The sequence below is a fragment of the Lolium perenne genome, chromosome 6, assembly GCF_019359855.2.
Source record: "Lolium perenne isolate Kyuss_39 chromosome 6, Kyuss_2.0, whole genome shotgun sequence".
Lineage (NCBI taxonomy): Eukaryota > Viridiplantae > Streptophyta > Magnoliopsida > Poales > Poaceae > Lolium > Lolium perenne.
The window spans coordinates 150,502,637-150,525,238 of NC_067249.2; the positions used below are offsets into that span (position 1 = coordinate 150,502,637).

A 22,602-nucleotide genomic window follows, 5' to 3' on the forward strand; every position below is an offset into this window, starting at 1 on the left:
TTTATTACTCCGGGCAGGGAAGGATCAATGGTAGGTATCAGGAGTATCTGAAACCACAAGTCAGTGCATGACTCCGTTCTAGCTGATTTCAAGTTTTCAACTATACAACATAACATCATCATATCAAACAATGTATACATTTGAACGTGATTTACAACTCAAGGTTAATTCAAGAGCTAGCTTTCTCCATCCCTAAATCTTTTACTACTCCTTGAAATCGATTAATTGGTCTTCCAGGAACTCTGACACCACATCGAAGCGAGAATCGTGATTCATCGAAAGAGTCATACCCTAAAACCCTAACCATCATAAAATAGAAGAAGCAGAACTGTTTCTTCATCAAGAAGAGAGATTCATTACTCACGACAATCACATGGAACAGAATTACAATCCGCAGCCACGAGGTCTGCAATGGGGAGCATCCTGCAACCACAAGTCGGTGCATGACTCCGTTCTGCTAGCTGATTTCAACTATATGACGACGTAATAGCATATATCAAAGTAACAATGTACTCATGTACAACATTTTAACCTGATTTACAACACGTACAAGATTCAAGAGTGCGTCTCCATCCCTAACCCTAAATCTAGCACCTGAAATCCATCAACTGGCCTTCCAGGAAGTCTGGCACCACGTCGAAGCGAGAATCGTGATTCAGCATGTACAAGGACTCGATGCCAAGGATGATGTCCGTGGGCCAGTACCCCGTCAGCTCCTCGAAATCTTCGTTCCACTGCTGCACGTCGATGGCATTCGGGTTCAGGATTGGCCTGGCGAGGAAGACCGCCGACGCCGCCACCACGGACGGCAGGAGCTGCAGCAGACTGTAGTCGTAGAGCGATCTGTCGGCGAGGTGATGCGCCAGCCGCTGAACCTCCGAGTCTTGCTCTCCTCTGCCGCCGTGCCTGGTGAAGTGCTCGACGAAGGTGTATGCCGTGGGCCTGCTGAGGTCGTACGCCAGCGCCTCCACTATGCCGAGCTCCATGGCGATCACCTCCTTGTTGGTCGTGTCGAGCCCGCAGATCCCGGCGACGGCCGTGGCGTTCAGCTTGTGTGTTGAGCACTGCTCCTCGTATTTCGCGGCGGTGTAGACGGCCGTGGCGCCCAGGAGCTGGAGCGCGTGCTCCGTGTCAGTCTCCGGCAGGGTTCGCTGCGAGAGGACTCGGTCGACGTAGGAGACGGCGCGGTGCAGCGTGCCGGGGGCGAGGTCGAAGTAGCGGGTGAAGTCGTCCATCCAGGACACGAGCTCCGCGCGCCTGGACTTGGTCATCCGACCTCCCTGCACCGTCTTCAGATACTCCGGCGAGGGCCACTGCTTGGCGTCCTTCTCCATCTCCCGGAGGTTGACGTCGATGTCAGCATCGTAGTCGGACACCTCGCACGTCGCCGGGAGCTCGATGGAGTCGTGGAGTGCCGCCGCGTGATGGATGGGGGAGGAAGAAGCGAAGCGGACAGGTGGAAGTGGAGGAAGTGCGCCGATAGCCCGGAGGTAGGCGTCGTCAACAAACTCAGTCGTCGTCGACTGATCGACGCAGCCTGAGAAGACGGCGGAGAGAGGAGTGCCCGGAATAAGCTCAAAGCTACAGGGATCCATGGCTTGATCCAGATGGAGAAGAGAAGGGATCGACTATTCGACTCTAGGAGCTAGGGTACGAGAGGAGGAAGGGTCTGGGTCGAGTCCTGCCTATATATCCATGGCTCCAGGATTGGAAACCATATCGGTCTCGTAATACGTAGTGGGTTTAATCGCTAGAGTCGGATTCCAATTGCAACCGTGGAAGCTACGCTACTGTTGTTGCCGTCGCCCGTCGGTAAGATTTCGATCACGATTGGAATACAGGCGCTGCGCGGAATACATACGCGACTGGAAACGCGGCAATTGTGCTGACATATCCACCAATGGTATTTGCGAGTTTGGTTATTTGATGACCGAATTCCTTGAAAGAAATATGCATGCTTTTGCTATGTCTCACTGAGATTTTCTTAAGTCTAAGTCACTTACAAAATGTGCTTTCAGTTGCATTTTTCTGTTAAGAAAGTGCAATTGCACTTTTCTGATAGAAATGTGCAATTGCACTTTTCTGATAGAAATGTGCAACTGAACCGAGTTGCACTTTTCTGAGTTGATTGAGACTTAAGAAAATCTCAGTCAACTTAGACATAGGCACACCCACCAGCGGGATTGCTAATTGTATTTGCGAGTTTGATTTCCTCAGAAAATGCACACCAGGCAAATGGGATGCAAGATCAGAAACAATGAGGAATTCTCAAGAAGGCGAGCTTTCACATAAATACTGCTCAACTACGCAACTTCAAGATCCAAGATCAGAGCAAGAATTCACAAGGCATAATACTGCTACCAGAGGAATTCTCAAGGCAGTGAACATCGGTAGTTGAGCATCTTCACGATCCAAGATCAGAACGAGAAAACAAAGTGCCTGAATCCTAGTCCAAGTGGCTCTAGCTCTGAGAAAATCTCCTGAAGAGTTCTCGGGAAGCAGCAACAAGAGAGAGTAAGCTGGACTACTCCTACACATGGTATCGTCACCCTACACAGTGGCATCACATCGAGATCGTCTTCGCAAAATAGGAAAGCAAATAGCACTGCACCCTTCTCAACCCAGGAGCTCCTCTCTATTCTCGATCAAAACTCATAACTCCGTGTAGCTAAGTTGATGGAGCCACGAGGGTTACATCTTACTTGTTCTCGGCGTTGGTGTCAGTAGTGGCCTTGGCGTCAGCACCAGTGTCTTGAGTGATGCCGGCACTGGAAGAAGATGAGTTGCTACTGCCACCAGCGTCGGTTGGGTGGGCCACCTGCAGGTCGGGGGCCACCAGTATTCTTGATCCTAAAAACTTAGATGGAACAACATCTTGCACTACATTCTTACTTTTAACTTGCTATTTAGCTTGGTTGTGCAACACGTATGGGGATAGTCATCTTACCATCTCTTAGTATGATGCATACCTATGTGTGCAACATAAATAGACCCAATGTCAAAATATGGACCCAAGCATGTCTCTTCAAGGTCTCATGACATTTGCGCTTAACATAGGGGGAGTAATCCCCCGACACTCATTTAGCCTCTCTTTTACAAAGTAATTTCATCTTATGAGGCTAACTAATCTTATTGCAAAATTCTTTTGTTCTAAAAAGTTTGTGATTCTTGATATAATTCGAATCATGCCCATTGTTGCTATTTGTATCTTGTTTGGATTTCACTCCAATGGCTATGCCTAGAAAACATTTGTTCCTACCCCGTGTGTATGCTCCTCTTTTCAATATCTATCTATCTATACTGTGCATGCCATCTTCTGAACCTATACACAAAAATTCCATAAAGAAAATACAAAAAGGGGGTTAGCAAATGGCAGCCCGGCGCCAGACCCGATGCTACCGGGTCTGTCGCCGGCCGTCCCGGTGCACGGCCCGGTCTGCCAGCGCACACACTGGCCGACGAAAGGTTAAGTGGGATGGAGGATACCCCTTGGGGTTTCTTCCTCATTCTTCCCTTCAACCTCTCTGCTGCCATGGACGCCGCCCTACCTCTCCCTCATCTCCTAGGGCATTCCCACCATTAGAAACTACCCATAGTCCACTCCACCATAGATCAGGCCCTTTGGAGGTTATTCACAAAGGATTTGGTCTCTCTCTCTCAAACAACCTTTGGAGTTCTTGGGATTTTGCTCACCAAGCCCTCTCTTGAAGTTTTTCTTGCTCCATTGAGCAAGGAGAGCAATGTCTTCAGGTAATTCCTCTCCTCTCCTCCCTATGTCTTGGATCCCTTTGTCTATTGCTCCACATTTGAGGGATTTGAGAATATAGGGTTAGGGTTAGGAGGTATTAGGGTTAGGGTACCTTGTGCCATTAAAATACTATACACCTCCATTCATGGGGTTCACTCTATCTTGCTATCATATGTGTACAAGTACATGAGTTTTTGCATGAGATTGTGACAAAAATCTGGAAAATTTATAGCAATTATTATGCCCCGGCCTCTGGCCCCGTGTGCCGGTTCACACGCCGGCCGGGTCGGCGAGCCGCCCGATAGACCGGCTGCCTGACCGGCTGGTCCGGTCTACAGCCCGGTGCTGCCGGGCGACACGTTGACTCAACCAGATTTTTTCTCAGTTTCGTCAAAACACTTGTATACATGTGATATCTTTTGGCCTCCTTATTCCTGATGACATGCACACTTACCCCACTGCTATCCCCTATTTTAGCCTCCTTATTCCTGATGACAATACTGATACAGTTCAAATTGCTCGTTGGAGGAGACTCAGAGAGTCTAATCCCTATCGTTTCAAGGAAAGAACCTACACCGGTGGTGACAGGGAATTCTGGACTAAGACTCAAGCTTGTTTCTGGGATGACTTCTACATCTCTCCAAAACATATGAGGAATTTCACATTTGTGCAGCCCAGGGCTATCAACAAGGAAGAGATCCTCATGTACAGTGCCACTGAGTATCGCTTTGTGGTTGATGCTTTGGAGAAGATGGGACTTCTTGATCTTGTGTGCTTGAAGCCTGGCAACTCTTATATTACTGGGGAGTATTGCCCGACCCTTGTTCGCCAGTTTCACTACACAATTTTCTTTCATGATGATCCTGCTCGCACTATGACTTGGATGACCGGGATGGAGCAGTATTCTTGCAACTACAATGACTTTTGTGAAGCAATGGGACTTGGTGGTGGTCGTGCTCGAGGCTTTCAGGTTCACACAAAGGATCCGTTCAATCACAGTGATATTGCATTATGTTATCCTCCAGAGCCTGCCCATGCTCCTCCACTAATTTCAGGGATGGCTTCATGCCAACCCTACTGCTGAAGTAGAAAGCATCATATTCCGTTTTTTCCAACACTTGATTAGGAACCGAGCGCAGAAATTCCTTGAAGAGAAGGGGATGCCTACATATTACTCTTACCAAGTTCTAGCCAAGATATTCCGTGAGAGTATGATCAACAAGTCTGGAGATTCTAGTGACTGCAGAGCCTACCATCTCAACCTCATGTTCTACTGCCACCCTCAAAACATTAAGAGGAATGATGGCTGTGACTTTCTCTACAATGAACTGAGGCGTTCTATTTGCAATCGCATGACTCCGAACTTTGCTCAGTACATCCAGCAGCTTATTAATTCCGTTGTGCCCACTCCTTTCAACAGGAAAGACCAAGTGATAAAGATGGATACTTTCAAGTTTACCAACCGTGGTTACAAACCCAAGAGTCCTGACTTAATGCCTTCAGAGCGCAGGACCAAGGAAAGGCATGATCCGGCTGCTAGTTCCAGCTCCTCTATGCGTCCCAAGCGGGGTGCAGCTCGCTTCTCAAACTTATGACAAATGTGCAAGAATACCAATGATGTGGCTCATCAAAGTCTGGCTATGAATCAAGAGACTAGGAGGCGCTAGAATGCATTCATGGCTGAAAGAAACCACCCCGTTCCTCCTGTTGGCCCTGAACTAGAGCCACTGACTTCTCCACATTGGGAAATGCCTCCCATTGAAGACGCCATGTTCTAGAACTTTGACCTCTCCCTGTTTGCTCCCAGTGGTTCTTCCCATGCCGCTCCTTCTCCCAGGACTCGGTTTAGGACTGCTCCTGCTCCCGATGCTTCTAGGTCTGGCTCTGATGGGTCTGGTGATGATGAAGACGATGGAGAGGATGACGAAGAGGGCTCCCCAGCTACTGGGGATGAGTTCTATTGATAATATATGAACGCTAGCATCCATGCCCTCTCCTGTCTTTTTTGGTGTTCCGATGCCAAAGGGCGAGAAGAGAGTAGAGTCTAGGATTACGGGCTTCCTGGGTGGGTGTTGATGTTTTGCACAAGCCATTGCTACTTTATTTGCTTTTTCTTGGCTTGTGCCATTTGCTTGGTTTCATTTCCGGAATCATTTACTGCTCTAATAATCCGTGTGGACAAGTTATTGTATGCTTAATCTCTATGTTGGATGATTATGCTTGATGTTTATGTCTTGTTATATACTTGTCTATACCATGCTTGCTTCCTAAAGATATTGGGGGGAGCTTCTCATATTTTACAAATGGTGCACTTTGCATTCAAACGCAAACTCTCCAAATGCATACATTATGGAGGAGCTTTCTTAATATATTATATGGAATCAAGGTTTTAAGCTTATCATAATATTTATATGAGACTCTAGCTCGTTTTGTCATCGTATACCAAAAAGGGGGAGATTGTAAGGGTATTTTACCCTTATCCATTATTTTAGTAACAATGACACCGTAACTAGAGTATTGGACTAATGCTTGCCTACAAGATTATTCCCAGGTGTTAGTCCATCAAGCATAATGGTGTATCAATGGAACACGAAGGTGAAGGGAGACCCCTAATTCGATGAAAAAGGGGAACACTATTTTCCCTCTTCTGGCTGGCGCCTGGTCCGGTGGCACCGGGTGTGGCACCAGCCGGCCCGGCGTATGCCGGCTATGACGCCGGTGCACACCGGGCACCTTCCAGTAACCCCATGCAGTTCGCCCGGTGTTTTCCCGGCCCCTCGTACGGTTTGTCGGATGGCCCGGCGACGCCGGCTTCTGCACCGGTCGGCCCGGCGTAGGCTGGCCCCTATGCCAGTGCACACCGAAGACGTTCCAGGAAGTGGGCAAAATGCTAGTACGGCGGGTGCCGGCTGGTCCGGTCTATAGCCTGGTGACACCGGGTGTACCACCGGCTGGTCCGGCGTCTGGCTCGGCAGACTGGCCACCTCGACCAAATGCCGAGCTGGACACTTCCCAAACGGCTGGATTTCGACTTGGACTATAAATACCCCTTCACCTACCTCAGAGCAGTTAGACACTACACTATACTCTGTTCTTGAGCTCTCTCTCTCTCATACTCCATTGTTCCAAACACCAAAAGCTTCTGATCTCACTCCTCCTCCACCCAAACTCAAATCCCTCTAGGCAATCGCTAGAGGAGGTCTTGATCTATAGTCTCACCGAGCCAAATCTTGTTGCCCCTTGTATTCTTCAAGAGACTTTCTCTCTAAGGTTTCTTGGAAACCCTAGGTGGGCAATATCGTCTAGAAGCATCCGGGCTGTGGATTTGCTTCGACAAGGATTGTGAAGGTTTGGAGGCTGCCTCAAAGTCTACCACACGTGAAAGAGCTATTCCTTCGTGGGATAGGCTCGGAGAATAAGGTGAGTCTTCGTGGCGTTGGGAAATCCTTCGTGGGATCCCCACCTCTACAAACGTGACGTACCTTCTTGCAAAGGAAGGAAACACGGGAATACATCTTCGTCTCTGCATGCTTTCATCCCTAACCGATCTCTTTACTTGTGTTATATATCCTGTGAGAGCCTTCATGATTGAGTTACTTGCATTATCATCTAGGTTGCCTCACCTAATTTGTACTAGGCTCACATTTATATTCAGCAAAACATAATACTACAAAGAAAGAATTAAAATTTGTAGAAATCTATTCATCCCCTTTAGATTTACCATCTCTGATCTTTCATAGGTATTCTATGTGGCATGTCTTATTTGATTTGAAGGACCGAAACCAGATTTTGCAAGAAATCCTTAATTTAAACTGCATTTTATTTCATATGATTTTTTCTTTAGCTTTAATATTTTATTTTATTTTTGGAAAGAATGGGAAGCCTATGTGTTACGGCATTAAGAAATCCTCAATTGATTCCGGCAATAAACAGAGGAAATCACCAATTGAATTTCTTCATGGAATTTTCATTAATGCTTTTCCTGCTCTTGCATTTTTTAGAGCTCAGCAAGAATAGAAAAAGCTTCAATAACACTGAAAAAATCAGCGATACGAGCAATATATAAATACGCAGAAACACCCGCCTTGCTTCCGCGTCTTCTCCCTTCTCTCGCCCTCACACCTTTCTTCCCCACCTCTACTCCTGCCGGAACCCGTGATCCCGGCGCGAGCACCTCACGCGCACTTCACCTCATCTTCCCGGATCCAACCTCGTCGCACTCGCCGGAGTCCCGGAGCTAGAACCAACCAGGCCGTGCCCGATTCGCCGACCGCGTCGGTGGCCAGGCCCAGATCTGCAAGATCGCCACCGACCACGCCCCGCCTTCTCCGAGGTACGGTGGCCAAGCCGTACCCCTCAGATCCGCTCTTCTCCTCCACCCATCTCCGACGCGCCTCTGCTGATTGGCTGAAACGGTGCGGCGGCTCTACTGATGTTCCCGGGATCCCTCGGGCTCGGACGCCGCCGGTACTGACCGGCATCTAGTTGGTGGCGGCGGTTCGGGCGAGATGCAGCGGAACGGGGTGATGGAATGTACGGCGTGCCGGTCCCGGCTGGTGGTGCCGAGCCCGCGGAGCGTGTCCAGGGCCTACGACAAGCACCACAACAAGATAACCTCCAAGTTCCGCGCGCTCAAGTTCCTCCTCGTCGTCGGCGACTGCATGCTTGTCGGCCTCCAGGTGCGGTTCTACTTCTCTCTGTTTAACAGTTATCGAACTACTACGTTATCAGCTGCTCAATCGATCCATAATACCGTGTGTTGGTAAAATGGTCTGAGGCATTGTCTGCTTTTTTTTTTGAGATGACATTGTCTGCTTATATTTCCTGTAACAACTAATAAGTAATACTAGTAGGTTACATTCTTATGATTAGCTTTCTGTTACAAGTAAGTTGGAGATCTGTGTTCATGATCACGTCCGTCCGTGCACTCATTATATACCTCTTGGCTGCAGCCCATCCTAGTCTTCATGTCAAAAGTCGATGGGAAGTTCCAGTTCAGCCCCATCAGTGTTAACTTTTTGACGGAGGTTGCAAAAGTTATCTTTGCCCTGGTGATGCTAATTATTCAGGTTTGTTCTTGCTCCATTGTGCTTTGTTCGTGCACATGATACATGAAGCACAGTTTGTACACAATAGGTTTTTGGATAATTCTGAATTTTTTGTGCTTGTCAGCATGTTGCCTGCTTTTGGCATGTCTTGCATAACATATGTAGTTTTGCTTGCAGCATAAGTTCTTTGCTCATTTAGTCACTGAAGCAAAATGTACCACAATATGCTGTTTGGAATTTTTGTACAGTATTCCTCAGTCTGTTTTTATATGGCTCACAATAGCTGTACAGCAACATATTTATTTTGTGATAGCTTCTCTATAGATTATGCTAAATTTCTTACTTCTTATTCACCTCTTTAATGTTGTTGTACTATGTGACAGTCTCGAAAACAGAAGGTTGGGGAAAAACCACTTCTGTCACGTTCAACCTTTATACAGGTGATTTATCTGGCCACATGATGACACAGTTTACATTCCCTTATGTTATTTTATACTAGTATCTTATTGCTTGTTTTCCAAAAAAAAATCTATTTTTCCAATTTTCCTATGGCCACATAAAAAAATTACTACTATTTTGTCACATTGTTTTGTTATCTAATAATTCAATCATTTCTTTTGTAGGCAGCCCGTAATAACGTACTCCTAGCTGTCCCTGCACTTCTATATGCCATCAACAATTACCTTAAATTTATTATGCAGGTAAGTTTCATTGGATTAGAGGCAGAGTCTTGCAGTTGCCATGACTATTGTTTGCATTGCCTTATGAGATGTACAGTTATCACCTGACATATTTTACCGATATTGCAGTTGTACTTCAATCCTTCAACTGTGAAAATGCTAAGCAACCTAAAGGTACACTTTTCTCGTCATACTCAAGTGTCATGCTTTAGCTATTGCTGTGTATGCACATATATCACACGTTTATGGTCCAAACTTCTCTAGGTACTGGTCATAGCTGTTCTTCTAAAATTTATAATGAAAAGGAGGTTCTCTGTAATTCAGGTAAGGTTGAGGTTTACATCGTGTGCAGTTATTTATGCACTTTTGTTTTGATTTGAGGATGGAGTTTGCGAAACTATTTTATGCTTTTTAGATATCTTGTCATCTACTATTATTACTTAACTTGATTACTGGGTTAGGCTTCACCTGCCTAATTTTCATGTGATCTCTTACCCAATCACATTAGGAGTGTTAATTTACATGGATTAATGTACTCTAAACTTATTAATAATTGTTTAGAACCATTATATCATAGATTTTAAGGCATTGCCAAAGGGTACAAAACAAATACACTATGAAAACATATTTCATGATAGATCTACTGATATGGATTTGGTATTGTAGATATTGATATATTTTCCTCTTAAGTTTGACTGAAGACGAAATCTATCAGTCATATATACCCGGCTGGATGGTGTATTTAGAAGGCATTTTTCATCCCAAATGCCCTCAACAAAGTTAGCAATGGAAAACTTTTGATCTTCTTACTGTTTTCGCTTCAGCCTCCTTTTGGGACTTGTGGTCCATTCCAAATAAGTCAGCAGGATACCGACTAGGGTTACAAGCTGTGCCTTCCTAGAATTGGCATGTCCTATCAACCATTTATTGGCCAAAACCATAAATTTCGTACAAATGACTGAGAAATAAAAGTGATATTGACATTTCCATAAATTTTAGCATAATGTCTGACGAGAAAAAGTACATCAAAAGTGTCAAGAAATGTCTGAGTGTCAGCCTTATAACTTATCTCCTCCGCTCTTGTTTCAAATGTTGGCAGTGGGAAGCTCTTGCACTATTGCTTATTGGGATCAGCATCAATCAACTTCGGACCTCACCCGCGGGCAGTACAGCATTTGGTCTTCCTATCACTGCTATCGCATACATCTATACAGTGATTTTTGTAAGTTGCTGCCAGACCATCTGGTCCTTAATGTTTTATCTATTCCTTCACTCCTTTTTATAAGCTCTCAACAGACAATGAGCTTAAATTACTGTATATTCAGATGAAACTGTTAATTGTGTAGGTAACTGTTCCATCACTGGCTTCTGTCTACAATGAGTATGCCATGAAAAGCCAAGATACCAGTATTTATCTTCAGGTACTTATGAATTATGATTGTGTAACAGCCGTAACTGTCATTTTTTCATTCTTCTGTTCAACTATCTGGTAGCTCCTTTTAGTTTTCCAAACCTGTATTCTAAGAGAAGGACTCATTCTTATTTTCATATCTGTGATTGTTTCTCTAATTCGATGCTCTTTTGACATGATTCACAGAATTTATTTCTGTATGGATATGGTGCGATATTCAATTTCCTTGGCATCCTTGGGACGGCCTTATTCCAAGGTATGAACCTTTGGTGAATGCCAATATGTTTATGCTAGGTTGATACTTTAATGTTACATGGACAGGGAATTTGTATGCTATGTTAGTGCTTTCGTAGTAGTGCAATCCTGTAGGGACGGGAGTTGGGTATCACTTATTCGTCTCAGCTCATGCCCTATCTTCTTGTAGGGCCAGAGAATTTTAATATCCTGCAAGGGCATTCCAGGGCTACAATGTTTCTCATATGTAACAATGCTGCACAAGGCATTCTTTCTTCATTCTTCTTTAAGTATGCAGGTAAATGTTCTAGCTTCCAGTCTTTCTTTCGTTTAAATGGTATTTTTGTATTCTCTATGTTCTTCTATTATTCTTGATTATTAAATTAAATGACTAATTGAAATTTCGCTGCAGACACAATTTTGAAGAAGTATTCGTCAACTGTTGCTACCATTTTTACTGGCCTAGCTTCTGCTGTTTTTCTGGGACATACCTTGACCATTAACTTTCTCCTGGGCATATCAGTAGTATTTATTTCAATGCATCAGGTACCCTTACCTATTTCTGAACTTAATTTCATTGAGCAAACCTTCTTCCTCTTACATTTGTTTAACTGCTGTTTGTTCCCAGTTCTTCTCACCACTAGCTAAAGTCAAAGACGATAAACCAGGTGAACCATTGGAGTTGGAAGTTACACAGAATCATCGGTAAGTTTTGACCCTTTGAAATCATCGTAGTTTGAATTTTAATCAGTTTGTCTGCCTTTTTTATACTGAATCCTTGATTCCCTAACCTTTGATATGTGCACCTGAACGAATTTAAGCTATTATGATGGCAAAGTGATTTCCAAGTTTTTTCTTGACTCATATGATGCTTATTATATCACAGGTCATCTGAATCTTCATTTGTAAATATGACTGCTGGTGCTGCCGATGATGTAAGATTCTCTCTTACTTAAAGAACAATAGAAGCAACATTTAATTTTGGACACTTAAGTTTTAAGTTGCACATGTCATTTCAGGCTAGCCATCGGGTTGGAACTGATGAGAGGCAACCACTATTGCCAATCTGAACGTATACTTTTAAGGTATGCATGGCTTATTTTAGCCAAAATTTGTATAAACATTGCTAATTTTACATGCCTTGTTTGCTCTAGCGACTAGAAAAGAGTACATGCCATTTTTTTTCTGCCCATATGTTTATGCTTCTGATATTTGAGCATCTTACAAACCAAGTTCTGAACAAAATAAACATGTCTCCATGCCTACAAACTTGTGCATATCTAGGATAAAAGATGATATTAATTCGAGGAGAATATGTGACAGATATCCCGATCATAAAGTAATAATGTTATGAAACAGGAGTCGCATGATCCAAACATAAGCTTCCATTGTTTTGGAGGTAAGTTTGAAGATTAAAATAATCCATTGGCCGCACTTGCTCTGATGCCGTCTCCATAATTAGATTTTGTTTTTAGGATAAGAAATTGTAAAAGCAACTTAAGCTTGCTTAGGTTCTTTTTGTAGCTCGCTAATCCAGTGCTAAGTTTGTGGATTTGCCGGTTTTGTAAGAATTCTCACTAGCTCCTTTGAACTCCTTTTCTTATGTCTCTGCAGGTAGGATAGAAGACATTCTATTTTTTGCGGTGTCACCAATGGCCGGTCGGACAGCAGATTTTGTGTAGTGCTGTGAGTGAAATAAACTATTGTACACTGTAAAGGCAAAGAAAGAAGTTACGAACATGTTTTCCCTTTCCATTTCATGATTCTTTGGAGGGGCGCATGGCCAGGTGTGGCCTTGTGGGGGGTGGCCGTGGCATAACGACTTTGGATAGACAAATATAAATACCACAGCAAGTCCCTAGTACGATACACATAGAAATCCTTTCTTTTTGTTCTTCCGAACTCTACACTCAGAAGTATTAGTGAGATATTCTTTTGTATCGAAATTTTGAGCTAAGTTACTGATCATTATAGAAAATTATTGAACTTTGTTTTGCTTATGTTTTCAGTTACCTGTTGAGTTTTTTTTTTCAATAGATACCCCTGTTAGGGATGCAGTGGCTTCCCACTTATATCCTACCTCTAGTGGTTTCTAGTTTAACTTTTTGCTGAAAGGATTTACCTAGAAATATTGTAATGATCTAGAACTAGGATATATTGATATCCCAGATGAGTGAACTCGTAAGTTTGTAAGATAAAGGGTTTGATAGTAAGAGTTGATGTTATCCAGTTGCACAGGAAGAAGAGAAGACTGCACTGGTCTGTATGGGAGGTCGATCACTGGCTGCTGGCGAAACGGGGTTTTGAGCATTTTGTATATCGGGAGTGAATCCCGCTACTCTACCAATTTCCCTCTTGGGGAATAACCATGACTGCTAATTGTTGAGAAAAACCGAAAACAGAGATTTGTTATTACCAAGCAGAAAATGTAAGAGGAAGCTTCCCATTCTTTGGCCTCGTTGATCATGCCTAGTAGATTTAGTAGTGTAATGCCGTGGATGGCAGAAATCTCATTTGTGTGCTTGTACTGAAATGCCCTATCTATGCTGGCCCAAACTGCACTCCAGTTTGATCACACTTTTGATTTCATGTGGTATGCATGAAGGCAATTGGGATCTGATCTACCTACACCTTCAGGATCAGTAAATCACATTGGGAGCTACACTTTGTAAACTAACTATGTTTCAGCATTTTTGTTACGATTGAACTGTAACTAGATGTGTAGATGATGAGAGGGGGAAGCTGAGAAGTTACTCTAGGTGGCACAGCAATGAGATTTTGGCTAAAACCAGATACATTCATCGGATTTGATTATCGGTTTAGTGATTCATGGGAGTAGTGAAGCTTCGGCTTGTCCCTGGTTTTGTTAGCCATTAGCTCCCCGTTGATGCCTGAACATGACGAAGGCGAGTTTGTTGAGAAGCACAAGAGAAAGCAGGACGAAGAATAGAGAAGTGCCGACATATCCATTACTCATGTTTGTTTCCTGCATGTAACGAGTGGTCCTTTCGTCCATTCTTTTATCAAAGAAAGCTGTTTTTTCTCAGGTTCCAGTGGGTTTTAGTAAAAACGGAATTTTCATTCAGCTGCGGTGACTAGTTCGTACTGAAGCAGCAAGTTAATCCACAAGCCCCAGTACTGCTGGGCAAGTTGAAGATGCCCTACAAAGGCTCATGTTGCAGTAAAGTTTCGCTGTTGACACTCATGACATCACCTTTTCTTTTTTCCTTTTTGGTGGCTTGACATTTTTTTAGGGTAATGACGTTCATTCATTTTTTTTTTGCGACGTGTTCATTCATTCATAACAGTAACACGAACATTGTCTTGTTTACAAAGATAAATGAATAAAAACAGGGACCGGGACAGAGGAAATACTCGCTCCTGCGCGCGTAGCAAGAGCAGCAAGGTCATGGGCAACCCCATTTCCTTTTGTACTCCCTCCATTCCTAAAAACACTTCACAACTTTACCTAGATTTAGATGTATATAGACACATTTTAGTTATAGATACATCTGTATCTAGAAGAAGTTGAGAAACTTTTTTTGAACAGCAAGAATACCTATTTTTGAGAAAATGCACTCAGATTTTTTTTTAAAAAAAACGAGGCAAGACTTGTCATTTTCATTAATAGAGAAGAATAGGTGGCTGGTTTATTAGCAGAAAACCTGCCAAAAACCGGTACAAACACCCATACCGACCGTCATGGAACACGACCGTTGCAAGAGCACACATAACCACCCTGGCAACCCATCAAAGCTTGCACAAACACCACTAAAGCGAAGATCGTCATTGTCTCATGGAGGTTGCTCACCAGCGTCATCGTCATAACTTCGCACTCCACAGCGACTCCAATTTCCCCGAAAAAGCGACCACAAAAGAAGAACTTGCCAACCATGGGCGCCGTGGCCAGTACGGCCAAGGCTGTAGCTGCTGCTGCCACCGGTTTCCGTAGCGTGGAGAACCACAACTGTAGTTTGCGCAACACCACCGCCGAGGTTCCAGCGACGATGATGACAGTGACTACGACGTGACAGCGCCAGCGTCCCCCATATGGGTCAAAAAATAACTATGTCGGACGCTATATGGGGGACCCGAGTGAAGATGCTCTTAGATCATGCATAACAGATTTCAGCGTGGAATACTGTGGACGGGACAAAGCTCATTTGGTATATCTACTGCACTTGTACAGAAATGACATATCTATGCTGGCCCAAACTGCACTGCTTGATCACACTTCCATTTCTTTGGCATCCATGCATGGTAATAGCGTTCTATAAAACCAACTTGCAGGGCAAATCATGCATACGCTATGCCATTTTCAGTATAAATAACCCCCCCCCCCCCCCACCCCACCCCCCCACCCCCAAAAAAAAGATCTGTAAAACATGGTACGAGCTCTACTTTGTATACTAATTTTGTTTCAGCATCTTTTGTTACAATTGAACTGTACCTTGATGTCTGATGGTGAGAGGGAGAAGCCGAGCGGTTGCTCTAGGTGGCAAAGTATGGGATTTTGGAGCAAACCAGATACATTTGTGAAGAAACGAGAGAAGTGAGAGAGGGTGAAGTGAAAATGGATGCTTTATTGATTGTGACTGCAGGCTATATATACTAGCCGAACAGACGTGGTACATATGTCGGTTTACATCTTTCCGTCGCTTCGGAAGAGTCACAGCGACGGTTCGCTATAGACAGCGTTTGGACAACACGAGATTCTAACTGCTAGGCAGAATATTCCATAGAATATTCCTATACAAATATAACTGCCTAATTAGCCTGATACTAACGCTAATAACAGTTCCTAACACTCCCCCTTGGACAAACGTTGTATTCCAAGCTTCATTGTCTTAAGAATCTTTATATGTCTTGAGTGTTGCAAAATCCTTCTTTGATCTTGAAATCTTGAGAATCATTGATCTTGTATAGTCTTATATCTTTCTAAATCCTGTGGAAAAATATAAGAGGAAAATATAGAAATTTTGATATACCGTGGGTATATTATTCTCTCATTAAAACCTATATGAGAAATCCGTTGGAAAACTCATAAGGAAGAGAATACAATATTTATTTATCAGATGATAATTAATAAGTTCAGCTATAGGAGTTTTCTCCCCCTGAACTTTGCATTCATTTTCAATATTGTTCTATATAGAAATCATATGCATTTGAGTAATACAAATGCTATTATCTTGATAGATAATGGTAGATGATTCTGTTGAATCTGAACTACATAATATCCGTCTAGATATGATTGCGAACACATTATGTATTGAATAGACTCTGATGATAAAATCATCGGCATATACATAGGTCATGTAGAATCCAGGGAGGGATTTTCTTAACAACTAAATGTATGCAATCTTATCCGAGTATCCTTTTGAATAGGGAACTCTCATAGTCGATTGTACCACACAATCTTCGACTTTATTAATTCATGGAGTGACTTTTGATTTTTTTTTTTTTTTTTTACACAATATATGTTGTGATTGTTCTTGGACATTCATATAGATATCCAAGATGAGTGATCCATATGAGTATGAAATCACCGCGTCTATCAACTGCATGGATAGTTTATTTGAACTGCCAATAATATTGATATCGAAACGTAATTCCACTTATACCAAGAGGGTATGTTACATCATAATCGATGTCGGGTCTCTGCGTGAACCCTTTGTGCTACAAGCCTCGCTTTCTCACCACCTCATTGTTTTCGTTATGAACGAAAAGTCACTTGTCTTCCAAGAGGGAAGATGACTATGAGGAGAGTCTATTACTGTGGTAAATACCTCTCTCTTGTTGAGCGAGTGCTATTCTTATTTAATTGCCTCCTTCTAGTTGAACCAATATATGAGTGCATGAGGCACTCTACCATGGATTTTGGTTCAGGGCCCTAAAGGTTTAGCAATCTAAGAATAAATATTTGTCGACAAATGTAGTCTTTATGTTATATGATTCTGTTGAATCAAGAAAAATTGTGGAAATAATATTTACATCTTTTTAACTCCGCGTGATTTCCCATAACAATGGAGTCAAGGTGTTTCGATTTCCCAACATTTCAAATAGTGTGCACATTTATGTTGGGTTTGGATGATGAGCATCCGTTATGTTTTATTCAACTTGAGGTTGAACTACATTTACTAGTTGAGGATATAATTTCCTCTATTTCCGCGGATACATAGGAGAACTCATTTCTCATGTGATCATGTTTCTCCCCCTAATGCTCTCATTTGGGGAGAATAGTGGTGGTACGAGATACTTCCACTTTTATGGTACATTGCATGCATGCATAATGTAATTTCATGACGTTTTTGTCATAGGTAAATGTATGTGGCAGATTTGTAATGTGTTGCAAATATATTGAACTTTATGTTCAGTTAATAAGTACGTGAATATGAGGACTGAATGTCTGATGGCATTTCTAATTTATCGGCATTCTTTGTGGTACGAATCTCCCCCTAATGCCGAAAATGTCCTTATATTAAGTGTAATCAGCGTATGGGTTATAAGCTATTCTCCTGATAGGAGCTTGAGATATTCATGATTGACGGACAATAAATAAATAGTAATATCTCACATAGATCCTATACGCTGGAGTGGTGACATTGGTAAGAACCAAAATATCGCAGATAGGAAATACTTGTTTCATTTCCACGTACTTACTGCAAGGGGAAGCAGTATGATATGCAGTTGGAATGATCTAGAATAGATCTGCGCGTGTAAGACCGCAGGTCTCCAACAAGATGTTGGTATATTAAGATTATGTATAAAGTGGTCATTGTAATTTTAAGGTGAGAGAGCCTTAAAATTATTTTTCTCATGGCACATGTGGTGCACATAAATTCTGATGACTTGAGATTTGCAACTTTTAAGTTGTGACCAACAGAATTGTTAATAATTTTCTTATCATACCTGTTCCAGGATGATCAAGGCAATCTTGCCAAGTCTTGAATTTATCAAGATTTTGAAAATTATCTTGTAACATAAGGTATGGGTTTTATGTATGTATAACATAATCCGAATGAAGGTATAATCAGGACACAAGGGTGCATTCTGATCTACAATAATAGTACCTATAGGGAGTATGAATATGGTTCTTTAGGAACCAATAATTGTTGTGTTATGCCTATTTACGGTCATAACATCGTCCTTACTCTTAGTAAGAGTTTGGAAATGTTTCGTTTCCCTTAAAAATGATAGAAGTGGTGGTACCACTCACTTAAATAGGATTTTTTTTTTTCATCGGATTGTTTCCCGTAAATAGAATTGAATGTATAGAATATATTTTTACTCATATATTCACCAACATAGTATTTATGTTACAAATATCAAATATAAATACATTGCAGTATTATGTCTGATTCACATAATACAATATACATGGTCTGATAGACTTTTATTCTACATAGTCTGATAGACTTTATTCTACGTATTGTTATACAATATAACAGTTTGTAGTAATTTAATGGCTAAATGACATCAAGTGTTTATGGAGTTTAATTGAGGTCTCCAAAAACATCTTGGGTGTAGTCCACAAGCATGTCTTCATCGAGGATGATATCGTCTTTTGGCTCGAATTCTTCAATAGAACTTTGAGATGGACCAACTTGAGAGTTGTCTTGTATGTCGTTGAAGTGAGCTTCAGCTTTGTTTCCATGAACTTGTTTGACTTCTTTGCCATACTTCATGTATAGTTCCACGAGGTGGTCGGGCATACTGCATTCATTAGTACGATGATTCGTACATCCACACATTTGACAAGTTTGAGAGTTGTCATTTTGGTTATTTTTATTAAATTGACCATTCCCCTTAGATGGACCGTTGGTCTTTTGACCATTGTTCGGTTTCCACTTTCCCTTGAATTTTCGGAAGTTCCGTTTACGGTTTCCAAATTTACTAGTAAAATGAGCATTAGCATGTGCTTCAGGGATTGGCATGGCGCCCGTTGGGCGAGCATTGTGATTTTCCATGAGAAGTTCATCATGCTTCTCAGCCTGAAGTAATGTGTATATAAGCTCAGAATACTTTGTGTATTTCTGTTGACGATACTGCTGTTGCAATATCCTCATCGAGGGGTGGAAAGTGCATAAGGTTTTCTCTATTAAGTCCTCGTCTGAAACTTGCTTATTGCAAAATCTCAGTTTGGAATTAATCTTATGCACTGCAGAATTATATGCAGCCACAGACTTAAAGTCCTGGAACCTTATGAGAGACCATTCTCTCTGGGCTTCCGGCAACATTACTGCTCTTTGTTGGTCATATCTCTCCTTTAGGGAGTTCCATAAAGCTAGTGGGTCCTCTTCCATCAGATATTCAGTTTTTAAATCAGGATGGAGGTGGTGCCTTATGAAATGCAATGCCACATACTTTACCACTTGTGGTATTTCTGGAGCATTTTCAGGGAGTGTGGCAATGCAAGGGCCAAGGTTACGTCCAGTCAAATTTATTTTCATATCCATGGCCCATGATAGATAGTTACTTCCATCAACTTGTAGTTCTTCGAATTCTTTCTTATTGATGCCAGCCATTTTTCCTGCATGTATAATCATGCATTTTATTAATTTTACTTGATAGTAAAATTATTTTGGTAAACAAAAATTTTGTTCTAGAGGAACAATTTTAAGCTGATGCTTTTCGAACCAAATATGTGTAGATCTTCGAATTTGAAGTTAACACATTGTAGATAATCTCCATTTTATGGAGTACATCTCTCAGTACTAGGAAGCATAATCTGACGTATGTCAGTAGACGCCCATCTAGCACCCTGTGTTATACTTTGACTGTAATATATTTGGAAGAGCACTTTGGAGATAATCATTCATTGTAACGACAAATGAATATACCTCACAGTAATGGATAATCTGTATTTGTACAGTAGATGCCATTACCTTGTGATTCGCAAATATGATTCGAGATAGTCACATTTTTATCTCTTAATGAGAAATTTGCACGAAATTTAAATTTCAAATGCAAAAATAAAATTATTGTACCAAATAGACATGTTAGAATATGCTACAGGCACATATATAAATAACATGTCATATTTCTTATTCGAGTAGACATGAGGTCTAGAATATAAATTTTGCAGTACGATAGACGAACTGAGGTTCCTAAAGTATTGCACACGGATACAGATACAGTGGCAGATCTGCAGCTTCCTACAAATATACAGGCTACTGCTAAAACGCCTAACCAATAACATGTTATTTATTTAATATTAGCATGACACGTAAGGCCTTTTGCCCCACAAGCCTGTGTCAGCACCGCTTGGAGTCTTGGACCAGCAGGTCAAAGGGGATCGTGACTCGTGAGGAGTGGATAACGAATCAGTTCGAGCGTCTCCTCCTACCACTGCTCCCCTGCTCCATGCCGGTGCCTACGGGCAGTGCCATCAGCGGCGGCTGGCCCCTCCATGGAAGAAGAGGGGCGCCTAGTGGTGGCCTCGTCGAGGCGGAACTCCACGGCGCCGGTGAGGCCGAGGGCCTCTGGTGCCCAAGTGCCCGCGCGGATGCCATTTGGGCGGGCCGCCATGGTCGATGCGAGGCGGCGGAGGAGCACGCGGGCTTCTGACGAGGGCGTCAGGAGTGCGAGGGATGGCGCCTCGTCTTCGTTCTTCTCCTCCTCCATCACCGGTGCGGGGAGGTCGAGGTCGGGGAGAGCCCGAGGGGCGCGTGCGGGAGCCGCGGCGACTACCTCCTTCTTCTTCACCAGTGGCGGGTGCGCGTCCACGAGAGCCGCAGCCGACGACGAGGAGAACTCCAGCACAGGCACTGGTTCATAGCCCGGCGGAGCGAAGTGCTGCATGTCCTCGTCAGATGGCGTCGGGGACGGGAGGCACGGTCCGAAGCCGTGGCGCATGCAATAGTACATCGTCGGAGGTGATGCCGGTGGTGGCGGTGGTGCCAGGAGTTCCTCGTCGCCGAAGTCGCGCTCGGGGTCGTCCACGAGCCAACCGGCGCTTGGTCCGCCCAGCAGCCACTCCATGGGCGGGACGGCGAACTCCGGCGGCACCGGAATCAGTTCGTCGGCGTCCGCGCTGATATTTGAGGCTGAGGCCTCGTCTTCATACACTGCGTCCACCACTTCTTCCGCGGCGACCTCCGGCGCTGCGACGACGGCCGGCTCTGCAGCGGCCACCGGGGTTTGTTCCCGGCGCACAACAGCCGTGGTGCTTGGCCCCGGTGCTCCAGGGGAGCGGTGGCGCTGCAGCGAGCGGTTGCCATGACGGTTGTGCTGCTGGGGCGCCCAGCGGTTGCCACGAACGCGGCGGCGGAGGCCACCGCCAGGGCCGAAGCGGCGACGGGACGCCCAGCGGTTGCCGTGGTGGTGGCGGCGGAGGCCACCGTTCCACTCCGGGCGACGCTGATGGCGACGGTCGGAGTTCCAACGGCGAGCGGCAGCGCGAGTGAAAGTCCGGCGGGGATAGCCGGAGCGACGGTGTTCCCTAGCCACAAATTGAGCGAAGGAAAAAGCAAGTTGCGGCAGGGAAGCCATCTTTACTCACCTTTCTCTGTTCTTCTACTGTTGCCTATTGCTTTGGCAGAGACAAGTGCATGATAACGTGTGAAGAAACGAGAGAAGTGAGAGAGGGTGAAGTGAAAATGGATGCTTTATTGATTGTGACTGCAGGCTATATATACTAGCCGAACAGACGTGGTACATATGTCGGTTTACATCTTTCCGTCGCTTCGGAAGAGTCACAGCGACGGTTCGCTATAGACAGCATTTGGACAACACGAGATTCTAACTGCTAGGCAGAATATTCCATAGAATATTCCTATACAATTATAACTGCCTAATTAGCCTGATACTAACGCTAATAACAGTTCCTAACAACATTCATCGATTTCAACTATTGGCTTAGTAATAGACTGTAGGAAAGCTTTGGCTTTGTCCTGGTTGTGGTAGCAATTTGCCCATCAGGGTGGATCAAAGAAGAGTTTGCTGAGAAGTAAAAAGAAGAAATGAAGGTAGGATGAATAATACGAAACTGTCGACATATCCAATACTTATCACTCATAAGCAAGGCTGCGAAGAGGGCTGTCAAGTGCGTCGGATATAGGGAATTGCATAGATAAATAGAGTTCCCGTCCGTAGTGACCTGGACATGAGATTAGGGCGAGACGAGCGCAGTCAAAAGTAAAGAAAACGCACCTTCAAACAAAGAGTTCAACCTTGAATTGCACACAGAAGGATCCTTTGCCCTCATCTACCCATAAACCTTTGACGCTTCGTCTCTGTCAATCGCGACTGATTAAATATAGGTCGGTCGAACAAACTGAAAGTTACCAAAATAATAAGAAATTTTTCAGTCAGAACTTTTGTCTTGTAGATTATGTGCCAACGCTGTATGAAGTTTAAACCTTATTGGCGTTTTGAGTATAACAGGATTTTCATTCGGTTAAGTTTGCTATTTTCTTATGGCCACGCACCAGAATCTCTACAGTCCAGTTGGATTGAACCAGCAATAGCATATGAAGGCAA

General features: G+C 43.5%; 3 protein-coding genes across 5 annotated transcripts; 1 reads left to right on the plus strand and 2 right to left on the minus strand.

Annotated features, from left to right (window-relative positions):
* Positions 1-549: 549 nt before the first annotated feature.
* Positions 550-1,617, minus strand: LOC127309510 (putative cyclin-F2-1). Its single transcript, XM_051340339.2, has one exon. The coding sequence runs from the start codon at positions 1,593-1,595 to the stop codon at positions 588-590; it is 1,008 nt and encodes a 335-aa protein (XP_051196299.1). The 5' UTR covers positions 1,596-1,617; the 3' UTR covers positions 550-587.
* Positions 1,618-7,829: 6,212 nt separating this feature from the next.
* Positions 7,830-13,582, plus strand: LOC127307207 (CMP-sialic acid transporter 5). Of its 3 annotated transcripts, none has more exons than XM_051337940.2 (15): positions 7,830-8,427; positions 8,701-8,817; positions 9,180-9,236; positions 9,420-9,497; positions 9,606-9,650; positions 9,741-9,800; positions 10,576-10,698; positions 10,823-10,897; positions 11,074-11,143; positions 11,312-11,419; positions 11,534-11,667; positions 11,750-11,826; positions 12,008-12,056; positions 12,141-12,206; positions 13,360-13,582. In XM_051337940.2, exons 1-14 carry the CDS (start codon positions 8,257-8,259, stop codon positions 12,189-12,191), a joined length of 1,215 nt encoding a protein of 404 aa, XP_051193900.1. In that variant the 5' UTR covers positions 7,830-8,256; the 3' UTR covers positions 12,192-12,206; positions 13,360-13,582. The 3 variants fall into 3 exon arrangements, with proteins under 3 accessions (XP_051193900.1, XP_051193901.1, XP_051193899.1); XM_051337939.2 differs by lacking the exon at positions 13,360-13,582 and adding an exon at positions 12,736-13,121 and having other exon boundaries at positions 7,831-8,427; XM_051337941.2 differs by lacking the exons at positions 9,741-9,800; positions 13,360-13,582 and adding an exon at positions 12,736-13,121.
* Positions 13,583-18,384: 4,802 nt separating this feature from the next.
* On the minus strand, positions 18,385-20,005 carry LOC139832810 (uncharacterized). The gene has a single exon (XM_071822749.1). The coding sequence runs from the start codon at positions 19,665-19,667 to the stop codon at positions 18,615-18,617; it is 1,053 nt and encodes a 350-aa protein (XP_071678850.1). The 5' UTR covers positions 19,668-20,005; the 3' UTR covers positions 18,385-18,614.
* Positions 20,006-22,602: the final 2,597 nt, after the last annotated feature.

Coding starts and splice junctions, on each gene's coding strand:
- LOC127307207 (XM_051337940.2), top strand. CDS start 8,257: ATGCAGCGGAACGGGGTGATGGAATGTACGGCGTGCCGGTCCCGGCTG. Junction 9,651..9,740: donor AAATGCTAAGCAACCTAAAG/GTACACTTTTCT, acceptor AAACTTCTCTAG/GTACTGGTCATAGCTGTTCT. Junction 12,057..12,140: donor CTGCTGGTGCTGCCGATGAT/GTAAGATTCTCT, acceptor ATGTCATTTCAG/GCTAGCCATCGGGTTGGAAC.
- LOC127309510 (XM_051340339.2), bottom strand. CDS start 1,595: ATGGATCCCTGTAGCTTTGAGCTTATTCCGGGCACTCCTCTCTCCGCC.
- LOC139832810 (XM_071822749.1), bottom strand. CDS start 19,667: ATGATTATACATGCAGGAAAAATGGCTGGCATCAATAAGAAAGAATTC.